Here is a 12,891-nt window from a genome sequence, read left to right as displayed (position 1 = left end):
TAGTCCTGAAAACACTGCCTAAATGGAATCCCGTAATGGCCATTACGGTTAATCCTTGACCACCTGAAATCCTCCTTAGCGTTTTATTTCCTTTCAAATTGCTCAACGAGTCCTGCGAACGAGGCCACTAAAAGCGCAATCAGCGCTGTCTGAATGCGCGAAGAAGGTCGAATATTATGATCATCCCGCTCACAACGACTGTTCTCTCTGAGACGTTCAATTAATGAAAGATGGCATCTGAATGCTACCGTAAAGGAGTCCGCTTGGCCCCGGTACAGGTAGATTCCTTCCAGCGATTCCCGGCCTAGATTCCCATTAAATCTCTGCGCCTTTTCGCCCAGCAACACCATATTATGAACGGTGTGAGTTTTAAGCTTTCTCCGCTCGAATCTACGACCGGAAGCACTAGATGGATTATCGAGAGGGTAATCTCTTTTTGTTCAAAATTACTTTTTTTTTGTAATAAAATTACTGCTTCATGTGTTGTATTGAGTTTTTCTTTGCCTATACTCCTTATTTCGTACACTTGCTTCTTCTTTTTTTTTAAATTTCTTTCTTTAGTTTCAAACGTCCATCCTAAGTCATTTTAGACTCTCTACGAGGACTGTATATTCATCTGGCGATCATCATTCAAATTGTATATAATCATTATTACATAATGCCGGTGATACTGCATTGGTAAACCCTCGGGCAGATTACTATTCAAGTCCTATATAATCAACCACTTTTCAATCATCCGTCTGCTTTTTGTTGATTAAGCTTCTCCTTCTGTAGAAAAGGAAGAAATATTTTGAACATGTGTGTGTGTGTGTGTTATATTGTTTACTAGGCACTTTGACCATCACGTCGGTGTTATTAATAATCTTCACTTCTCTCCCCCTCCCCCCCCCCCCCCTTCGTCGATCGTCCTTCGTCCATCTTTGGATGACACCCTCCTCTTATCGGTATGCTTCCTTTAAGTCTCAGCTTTTGCCTAAACCTTTCTATATACGTCACAGACAGTGAGACTTTGTAATGCCTGTGGATGGGACGCTTTTATGTGATTAACTGCCGTCGAGATATTTCACGATCATCACTCACGCGTTGCCGACATATCTCGGGGCGACATTCGCGGAATGAAGATGAGAGCAAATAGCGATCTTGAGTCCAATTCAACAAGTTTATTAGCAGAGTATTAGACAGAGAGAGAGATCCATAACCTAAAGATTACAAAAGGACAAAATTCTGACACCTAGCAAGTCATCCATTCCACGAAAAAAGAAAAACAAGAAGGAAAACCACCACAAAACCGACACGACAAAACAATGTTAAGAGTCAACCGCTTTTCATCAACTCTTCATTCGCTCTCCCGCTCCTTTTGATTTGCTTCAAAATAATGAATGACAATTTGGCCGCGATGGCTGTCGGTGATAAGAAAGGAGACAGCGTTGCCTAGCAACGTGTATCATCTCTTTCGGTCTTCGAGGCGAGCAGTCGAGAGGGGGGTAAATCAATCAGGGGGAGTAGGTGGAATGTGGCTAAACCTATCGGTGCCCGGAGCATTCGGCTGGATCGCCGCGGGGAGAAGGCCGTAATCAGTTGTCATCCAGCACGGCGGGGCGATTGTGCACGCCTCATCGCAGACAGAGCACGCGCCAGATCCTTAATAACGCTCAGCTTTACATCCAATAATGCGGAACGAAAATCATCGTGATATGTCCATTGCGTGTCTACGAAGATTGCCAAAACTGTAGGGAGACGCCAGAGCTTTACCTGAATGACTCGCGCTTCTGATTCTTGATTTCAATTTCTTTCCCCCTGAATATCCAGGAATTTTTCAGTGCTTTTGATGTTTGACGGAAATAACATAAAAGGCAGTCATTTTTTACTCCCCTTCCATGATCATTTTTGTCTGTTTGTTTGTTTGTTTGTTTGTTTGCTTGCTTGTTTGTTTGTTTGTTTTTTGCGAGGTATATTTGGTTTTGTGCTGCATGTAGGTATGAGTGTTTATCAATCTTCAATTTAATTATTATTTTGTACAGTACAAAAACTTTTCAACATTACACGAACCATGTTTGAACTTTGGTATTCAGAAAAAAAAATATATATATATATATCATTTGGAACATTTACTTCACCAGATTTTGTTCTCAGTCGTATATACTACAGATATTCACAATACTCGTAAAAAACGTATTCCCAAATAGCAGCTTACAAACTGAAAGAAAACATTATCTATGATAACGGGGAAGAATGATAAATACGTGTTAGTCACCTATACAGGAACTATCTACGAGCCCGATAAGAGTTGAGGACCATGCAAACATTTGCAGCGGAAAACATAATTCTCGAAACTTTTAAATCTACAACTGCCTTTAAGCAACGAGACTTTCACTTTGAAAACATTGTTAAGATTAAGAATATCTTAATTGTTTCAAATGCGACTTTGGGTCACGATGATTAAATGCATTGCACGCGAGGCTGAAGTATGGCTGCTATGATTGCATCCCATTAACCACTAGCCATGCATTAAACCGAGTAGAATATATTGGATGATGACTGAATCGTGACCCTTAACATCAAAGTAAGTGACCATGTTGTGAAACTAGCATGTTAATTGTGACCCTCTTATGGATGCAAAAAAAAAAAAATGTGAGAAGAGATTAATTTGCAGAACGTTTAGAGCAAGAGACAAGGACATATGAAGGAGTTAGCAAACAATGCCATGGCAACGAGATGGCGCAGTGATGCTGAGTGTGGTGCGGTCTGGCAGCAGACACGTACAGGTGGTTTTGTGTCATGGCTGATGCCAATTATTGTATCACTCCCCGTACTTGCTAGGCCTCACTGAGTGCAGAAATGTCTAAAATGAGGAAATTAATCACAAAATTGTTCGCATCATTAGTATAATTATCCACAACTATGCCGTTGAATGATAAACAAAATGACTAGGAAGGTATCGTATTAATTTGATTGATTGAGATGACGCAGTTCAATTTGTAGCTCATTCAATTTGAGTTACTCATTTCGTAATGCATAAAGCTGTCGTCACATGTTTTTGATACTGACATGCCTCTTCTATAAAAGAAAAAAAAAAGAGAGAGAGAGAGAAAGAAGGAAATATTATCATCAAATTAGTGCGTGCATTAACTGCTGGAACTTCAAGATCATTGTGAATGAGCAACATATCAAATATTATATCAGTAGTCATTCATTGACGTTAAAGGTCCAGTTTACCTTTGGGAGCAGTGATTTGAAAAATGTTCAAGATATTGCCTCTCATGCATATGTGTAGGTCTGCTGTACCACAAAACACCCTCCCATATAAGATTTTTGCAATAAAGCCTAGAATATAAGGAGATGTCAGTATTTTTCTCAATAAACCGTAACTGTCGACGGTTTAGTCTGGAAACATTTTTATAATAACTATTGCTCACATTTTGTATATTTAACAATACTCGATTATACTAGTTTAAATTTTTACATTGGTTGTTTCTATCCCTAACTCACATATTAGAACTATTTTGAAGCACTAATGCTGGGTTTTTGCTTCATCTGCAAATGGTAAATTATGCCCTTAAAGGGGCAATGCCGGAAGGGAATTAGCATTAAAAAAAAATCATTTAGATTCTGTTTTCCCCTTTCACTTTCCCCTCTGTTCTTCCTTATCCTAGCTTCAAATATCACTACATAGACCAGAATGTGTATAACACTGCCATCAATATTACTATGACTTTAACACAACAACTGTATCTACCACGGCTATAAGCACAACACAGTACTATTACTACTATTTTACTGCTACCACTATCACCACAACTAGTGCTACTATCTACTCTGACAGCTACTTTTAAAGGGTAAATCCAGTCCAAATATAAGTTAGTCTGATAAGAAAGAGTAAAATACAATGTATTACGAGTTCAACGGTATAATATTGATTGAAATCGGATGAAAAATTAGGAAGTTATGACATTCTGGAGTGTCGCTATTTTGGGGAAAACTGTTTTAGAACAGTCAAAATGAATATGCAAATGGCAAAGTGAGCATGTCATTCCCTCACAACTTACCATATAATTTTTTCATAAAATTTTGAAATTTCCAGTTTTTCATTCAAACGCAATTATTCCCCAAGCTGAAATCCTCGTATATCTAACTGATCACTATTCTGACGTTATTCAACCAAGAATAACATAATGTTTCAGACTTTAATGATAGAAACATTGAATTTTCGTTTTTGTTTTTTTGTACATGATCAATGGAAAATTGTGAAGGTATGACTTGGTTAGCTCACTCATTTGCATATTCATATCCACTGTACAAGAACTGTTTTGCAGAAATTAGCAAAACTTTAAAATGTCATAACTTCCTTATTTTTCATCTGATTTCAGTCAAATTTGTACCGTTGAACTCTAAGGTTTCACTCTTTTTTTTATCAGACTAACTTATATTTGGACTGGATTTCCTCTTTGATATTAAAGGCATAATTTAGTTAGGGACAGAAACAACCAATGTAGAAATTTGAACCAGCATAATCGATGTTAAGTATTGTTAAATGTACAAAATGTGAACAATAGATGAAATAAAAATGTTTCCAGACTAAACCGTCTACAGTTATGGTTTAATGAGAAAAATTGTGATATTTCCTTATACATTAGGCTTTATTGCAGAAATTTTATATGGTAGGCTGTTTTGTGGTACAACTGACCTACACGTATGCATCAAAAGTGATATCTTGAACATTTTTCAAATCACTGCTCCCAAAGGTAAACAAGACCTTTAAGACTCCTCCAACTGCCACCGCTATTACCACAGCTACTGTTCCATGTACTTACAACCACTACTATACTTTTACCACCTCTATCAAGGTACGACAACTACTACTACCACTTGTGCAAATATATACTACTATATCATTGGACTAACACTACTTTACTCCTGCTATTACTACTACTTCGTCACTACTACCTCTTTGTCTACTACTCTATCACCAATGCCGCAACTACTTTCACTTCTCACATTTACTTTTCCACTCCAACGCGGAATGCCCTTTATAAATAGATAAATCAACTTGAACTTGAACCCCTTCTGCTTCTGGCCATTCCGGAAAAGGTTTTCTCCATTACCTTTGCTCCTCCACACCCGGCAACAGTGAGTAAAAAGCAAAACAAAAACGCGACTGCCAGCATGAATGAGTGACGTTATTGATGCTTTTATTGCAACTGATTGACAAATTGACTGACATCGACGTAAATAAGCACTGAATTAATCAATGTTTTAGTAGTAGCCATGACAAAAGAAATAATGGGCGTACATACTTGGGCAGGATTCGAACCTACGACCTCCTGATCTCCGGACAGGCGTCATCTCCACTAGACCACCGAGCTTCCGTCCGAAAGCTAGTGCTGGTTCTAATCCTTATAGCATGCAGCGGGTACTGCGTAATTATTCAAATTAATGAATTTTTTTCCGTCGAGTTGTTTTCATTGCAACTAAAAATTGTCCTACATCGATGTAAATAAGCATTTGTATTAATCATTGTTGTAGTAGTAGCATGATTAAAAAAAATCATGGGTACTCGGGCTGGATTCGAACCAACGACAAGCGAAGTTATTGATGTTGCTGATTTGGGCTTGGCTCTTTGGTATCAAAAAGAGGAGGGACAAAGAGAAAGAGAGAGAGAAAATGAGGTGAAGAGAGGCGAAGAAAGCAGGAGAGATGTAGAAAGAAGTGGTGAAAGTGATGGAGAGGGAGAGACATGGACAGAGGGGGAGGGGGAACGATCTGCAATGAGGTGTGCTCAACTGAAGTGTTGCACGGATGAGGAACAGCGTCCAAACTCTCGGTTCGGTTGCTTGCAGACATCAGTCAGTTTACGGCTGGTGGTTTTTAGTCCGGCACTGGACGAAGAAGGGGAGAATGGGGGGGGGGGGGGGGGGTGGATGACTGACTAGTATCCATGACAAAAGAGGCCGAGAAATGAATGATAAAATCTTCAGCCTGCTGTGATTAATGTTTTTTCTCTGAACACCAGCCATTCGATATCTCTTCGGTTTTAATTCTATGATACATTCTGTCCTCCTTTTTCGCGCAATGAGGATGCAACACATATAGTTGCAGAAGACACAATGATGAGATAGGGACAACGTTATCTATTCAAAATTTGTGGAATGGAATGTTTTGATTTAATTTATAGAGAAGATGATAGATCGTTTTTTTTTTCTCATCATTCCTCGGAGAATCCGTACACGTCCGGCTAGTACCAGTCACTTGAAAACCTTCCGTTCAGTTAAACTTGGACTACAACCCTTTAAGTGTGATTGTATCCACTCCATAGAGAGAGAAAGGAGGTGAGCCCGCCCTCATTGTCCTCAAAGCTGCCAAGCAGAACAGTGACCCTATGGCGTGGGGGACGTAATCTCCTCTCCCTGAACCCCCAGCGCCATCTCTCTCGATCGTCTCCCGGGACTCTTCGGGGAGAGAGCATCACTTATTGCCCTGACGAAAGCCCGCTTCTTGATTGTCTTAGCGGGTGGCTCGAGAAGACGGGCTTTGATGAACTTGCAATAATTGTCGATCCGAGTGACGGCCGACAAGTTTACACAGCCATAACATTTCGTCCTCTTGACTCGGTGACAGTGACATGTGATGGACTCATCGTCCCAATTAGGCCTTCTGACATCATCACTGTCAAAAAAAGAAAAGAAAAAGAAGGAAACTGTCGGCAAATTCTTGACCAGTTATTAGTTAAGGATTTTTATGAGCTGTGACGTCAGGGTCTACCAATTGTGCGTGACAACTGTGCGTGTCTTTTCCCGCCTTTAATCTCTCGATTGCCGACGAAGTCTTCTTATCCAAAGGAATAACGTGAACGCACTGATCATTTCGTAATTGTTGACGCATTGGTTCATTATTAATGATAGTTTGTAGTATAACAATATAACAACTATTTAGTGTAAGTATACAAGATCATCATTGTTTCCTTATCAACGTTAATAATTTCTTGAAGGCTTTGTAATATCTATCACGAAATGAATCTTTAAATGAAAGCGACCAACATCCCTGCGTGTACAATGGAATGTTGTTAAACAGAACGCTGGAAACCAAAAGCAACGCAGATATTCATTCGCCTGTACGAAAACCGTCACCGACCGCGTGGTTTCTACAACAAAGTTATAGTAATTTTATTAAAAAAAAACAAACCCCAAAGCCCTTCATCGACCTTACTCTCCAGTGGTAGAAGCTGTAGGAACTAGTGAATTCCGAGAGTTTCATTACGATTCCTGTCGCATGGCTATTCTTCTTCCATCCAATACTCAGGAGAGCTTCGAGGTCAGAGTCAATGGCCGGCCGAGTAAGGGATTCAAAAAGTAAGATACGTGCCATACTGCTTAACGGGGATTTCAATGTAAGGGACTATCGCCGGTAAAGATAGCCTTCGGGTCATGGAAGTTGATGATGTTATGATGATAAATACCCTTATCATTTGTCTTGGAATGGCACAAGTGTGTCCTAGATGTATCGAAATCGTTGGATATCGAAAGGCAACATCCTGCGCCAGAGTGTCTCTCGGGATTTTGATTAAAAAAAAGAAGAAATGTTGAAGTCCATTCATTTACAAACCATTTAAATTTATATTCTGTGCTAAAATTAAAAGATAAAAAAAAATCTTTCCATCTTCACGTGGATATTTTTGTCCCTTGATTGATGGTCGTATCTGGGTTTCGTCTCTGCATAATGAGAAGCAATTCACTCAAAAATCAGAGTCATAATTGACCAAAATGCATAATAAGTGAAATTTGATGACGGTTTCTTCATTGGGCTAGACGTGATGGTGTTTATGATTAACAACGCTTCTCGCGAACTATCGTACCTTATTCTTGTGGAATACACTCTACATGTACAATTATGGATGATTTTCTTGGAAAATGCAGAAATACAACGAATAAAAAAATAAAACTTGTCTAGACTGAAATTGAACTGAATGCAGTGGCGTCTGGTGCATTCGCGGTTTACCACCCATTTAACCACACGACATTTGTTTTTTTTTTAAATAAAAAAAAAAAGACCAGGCCAGAATAATGGCTTGCAGAACACATAGCCACATTCGGTTTGCTCAACTCTTGTTAGCTCGCACTGCACAGGCATGCGAGATCAAAGATCTAAATACCAAATGCCATGGGAGGCGCACAAAACGACGGGACTTTCAGTGCCGTCTGGAAGATATTTCAAAGAAATTGTTAAGAATATGCCCCAAGAGGGCTTCTATAAACAAGAAAATTTACTACCACTTCTTGATGTCTCGAGAGAAAACGACAATGCCAGAAATACACACACTCCAGAGAGGTATCCTCGGAAAATAACTCAAAGCTTACGACTGTCGCGGGAGTCTAAGTGAGATGGATTTGTCTGGGGTCTGAATTGGGGCTCCATCATTTCATTCATTTTCGACAGAGAGCTGACAAACACACATGCAATGGGATGACACACGATGAACCTTAGAATTTGGGGAGAAGCCATCGGCAATGGCACACACACACACACACACCCACGCACACGCACATGCACACACACACACACACACACACACACACGCACGCACACACACACGCACACACACACACACACACACACACACACCCGCGCACGCACACACACCACGCACTGCATAAAATGTAATTATGTTTAAAGCACACCGCGAAATGTCAATAAGTCTCCTAGAGACAACAGAATCAACATTGGCCATGAATGGCAAGACACTGTATAACAGCTTTCTCGATCCTTGACGAGTGGGGCTCATATCATTTTGACTTTTTTTTTGTTCATGTCATACCAAAGATGTAGCACGTTTTGTTATTTGCAAACGAGATTCGATTCCAACTTTCACCCCCTCCCCCGGCATTTATCAGAGATACAATACAGACACACAGATATTAACACACATACACACAAACACACACACACAAACACACACACATGCTCAATCACAAGAATAGAAAGCTACATCAGCATGATCAACGTGATAGTCCCGATTTATCCAGAGATTTAGAACACGCAACAAGAGATCTAGATGGGCCACGGTTTTGTATTTTCTTCTTCGATAAGATTTCTCTGCGTTCCTTGAGAGCGGCCTACTTCTGAGAGATTGGAGATAAAACGTGCATTACAGTAAAAGAGAGAGAGAAAAAAAAACTATCACTGGCGAATATGTATCGCTTTACGCATACCTTAAACTAATCCTCTTCCAGTCTTACCATGCTTTGCAGGCTCCTTTATGTGACCTTTAAGAGGTGTGCAAGCAACCCTTAGTCACACTGATGTCATTAGTACTGCATTCTTGCGGTAGATCTGAAGGTAACACAACTAAAATATTTAACTCGGCAACTTAATAATTGACGTTACACCCATCCCATTCTTCATTTTGAGCTGGCTGAAGAAAAAAAAAGAAGAAAAGGTCGCCAAAGCAATCCTTTGCCACAATTCTCAAAAGATGAAAGATGGCAGTGGAGTCCCCACGTCACGAAACTCTCACCAGACTATCTGCATTCATGTATTGTAAATGCGCCGAACACACATCAAACATACATCAAACGGTATAGTCATAATAAGCATGATTACGTACAAATCGTCTGGGCCGAGTACCCAGAGGCCGTTAACTCAAGGTGAAATATCTAATATTCGTCTTTTAGATACATTACATACCAACCCGGACCTGTGACAAAATAATCTGTCTTCGTTATTAAAATATCCGATAGCATGGCCTGGTAGCATGGGTAGCTACCAATGAAAGGCTGGCCCGACTCGGATTGATTACACTGTCTTGTATTTGGAAATCTCCGTAAAGAATTGTGTACACCTTTATGACTGGTGTCGAACTTTACCGATGAGCTTAAGCTTCAATACACATGAAATAATACTATTCGCTGACGGGCAATTCTATTCTAGCAGGCATGCGCAGAAGTCGTGGCTTTCGAATGTGTCCCGATGGGCAGCGATCGAAGGATCGATTCAATCGGGCCATGCCCTTCTCTCCCCACCCTATCGAGCCTTTAAAGGAGACCTCTAGTTGATTTTCAGACTTTTACATTTGAGCAAGTATACGTTAGTTATAATGAGTGCAGAGTTTCAGAATTTATAGTGATTGGGGTGAGGAATAAGAATGTTTTCAAAATTCATAACAAATTGCAATGAACAAGGCTGATGACATGGCAGCCTCGCCATAAGAATGCATGAGCTGGGGCTCAATGAAGCAGAACAAAAGAAGGCGTGCATCTATTCTACACAGGTGAACTTGTTAAGCAAGTGGTATTGTAATGGAATTACACTGCTACATTTCTAAAATATGTGAGGCTCCTATGTCATCAAAGTTGTTCAGTGTAATTTGTTGAAGATTTTTCAGAGTATGGGTTTCTCTGTTCAAGGACCACAACAAATTCCACAACTCTATACATGGAGCTGTCGATGTATATGCTACATGATGTGAAATTATGAAAATCATCTGGGATGCCCCTTTAAGAGAGGGAGAGAGAAACAAATATCGACGATGATTTCTTTTTTGTTTTGTTTCGAAATACCCTACCTTTTTGATCGGAATTAAGTAGATAGAGATATCCCCAATGACAGGTGGAAAGACAGGTGGTAGACAAGGAGGGTTTAGGTTGGGGATGAGTGAGTCAAACTCATATATAAATGATGCCTTTTTTCCGTGGTCTAATGAACGCAGATATAATTAAAAAGGCAGTTTGCCGAGTGATGCGTGATGGGGGCATCTATGTAAGTCATACTTTCAAGGATATTTCCAAGAACATCCGCATCCTCTGCTGACTAGTGAAATGGTACCGAAGCCGGCTCATAATCTGGAGTGTTTTATGTTATGGTCGAATGTTAATAGCTTCTGTGTACGTGTGCTAATGTGAGTTGAGCATGTGCATCTAAACATTCTGTCTCTTCCGGATGTTTCAATGAGATGGGCGGAAGGGATCGGTAAAATGTTTGCTGAAAAACGGCAGCCCCCTCAGTGTTCTGTGTTATTTGTTATACAATATTTTTCATGCGGGACATGGGTGATAGGTAAAAACGAGGGTCTACATACTACGTATTTTAACAGTCAACATTGTCGTTTTTGTGGGACTAATCTCAAAAGTGCTGTGAAAAGTGATCACAGTGTTGCTATTTATGATAATGATAATATCATAATAATTTTGATGATGATAGTATAAATGATTAATTTCAAGGGACTTTTGCACCATTATTGTAGTGTGCAAAACACTTTGCATGTGTTGTCCAATCTACGATTATGTACTGTATCGTGTGTGTGCATACACACGTACACACACACAACCACAAAAACATCAACACGCATATAAACTGTGTCACATGTACAAGTCTATAATTATATAATACAAATGTCATGACACGGACTGAATACTTGACATCCTCGTTTAATGTACAACCCACAAGGTTACGGAACAAAATTTTGACTCTAATCATTTTGCCTCTTGTTGTGTCGTTTTTGTGATGTTCTACAGGTATGTAATCATTTGGCAGAAAGGCTATCAAAGTATAGACACGGTCGAAGGGTCTGCAACGTCCAAGCTTAAAGGGGTAGCTTACACAAACATCACCAATTCTTCCAAGCTACGAACACCTTTTCCAGAGCGCTACAACAGAGTGTGGGATGTCCCCGATTACGTCATACCTGCCCAGGTAAACAATGAAACGTCTCTTTGAAAAAACAAAACAAAACAAAAAAAAAAAACAAGTTTTGAAGGTCACAGCACATCAGCAATTGTGCAATGGACCAGTCTTTTTACGGTGGTAACATAAAGAAAAATGGCTGGAAAATAGTAAAAAGATATTCTATTTATATCTCACCATTTGGAATGGGGGAAGTCTTATTGTTATTTCTATGACACCTATTTGGTCTAACTGCTTAAAGTTGTCCTCTTTTCTTGTTATAGGATCTGATGATTTTTTCACACATTTTAGGTAAAGAAAGGTAAGTTTATTGGTCATATGTAGTGCTGATAAAGAGAAAGTGCACAAGATATTAACTCACATTTTCTTAATTCCTACACTGCAGACACAAATGCAGTATGAGATAGAAATCAAATCTTCTGGCTTGAAAAAGTTTAGTAAAATCAATAGAAATCAAGTTACGACAGAAACAAGAGAATGTGCACTTAAGTTATGTGATTGATTAACAGTAAACGCTTTGAGAGTATTTATACCCTCGTTAAAATGTCAAAAAGTGTTTGATGTATGTTGACAATTAATGTTTTTTTTTATATTCATATTGGTAACATACATACATATACATGTATCTCTAAAGTTACAATCAGACGGTGATCCTTGACCTCGAGGATAATATTCGTAACGAAATCGACCGTGCGACACTTGGCGCCCCATAGATCTTATCCTCGAAGTTAGCTTATCCTTGAGGTTAAGGATCACCGTCTGAACGTAACTAAAATCAGAAGATAACAAAGACAGTGAGCTGTATTAATTTTAAACACGATAATTGATGACGAAGATGAAATGTCACGATAAACCATCATCAGTTCATCGGGCTTTCTTTCACTAGCAAACGAACGGCTTCTTTGTGATGACGAACATGGTCTTATCTCCAATGCAGTCGAGAGGGGCGTGTCCGGAAGTAAGTCCCGCCCATTTTTTTAGTACATATTGTTCTTCACTTCCCACGCATTCTGCACCCCTCTTGCTCGCCCGGTTTTTTTTTTTTTTTTGTTAGTTTTTCTTTTATTAGTAACCATTTCGTGGCTTTTATCAACTTGTGTGTGTTTTTCTTCATTGTTGAATGGCTAAATCGGTTGAGAATTGAGTTAGATTGGATTGAATTGAATTGAATCACATACATTCAGAGCATTTGATTTGTATTAATTCAGCATTTTCTGT

The 12,891-nt window shown here is 39.4% G+C and overlaps 1 protein-coding gene across 3 annotated transcripts in view; it reads left to right on the top strand.

Annotated features, from left to right (window-relative positions):
- LOC140227589 (P2X purinoceptor 4-like) overlaps positions 1–12,891 on the top strand; it is a 164,952-nt gene that overhangs the window by 75,477 nt on the left and 76,584 nt on the right. For 2 of the 3 annotated variants that reach the window (XM_072308008.1, XM_072308006.1), the window contains exon 1: positions 12,392–12,631. In XM_072308008.1, coding sequence (XP_072164109.1) covers positions 12,581–12,631 — 51 coding nt within the window. In that variant the 5' untranslated portion in view covers positions 12,392–12,580. Of the gene's footprint in view, positions 1–11,504; positions 11,683–12,391; positions 12,632–12,891 lie in introns of those variants that run through there. The other variant, XM_072308005.1, reaches the window with a different exon arrangement.

Source organism: Diadema setosum, chromosome 4 (assembly GCF_964275005.1).
Source record: "Diadema setosum chromosome 4, eeDiaSeto1, whole genome shotgun sequence".
NCBI lineage: Eukaryota > Metazoa > Echinodermata > Echinoidea > Diadematoida > Diadematidae > Diadema > Diadema setosum.
Note: the sequence above shows the minus strand (reverse complement) of the source record. Positions and strands in the feature narration are given on the sequence as shown.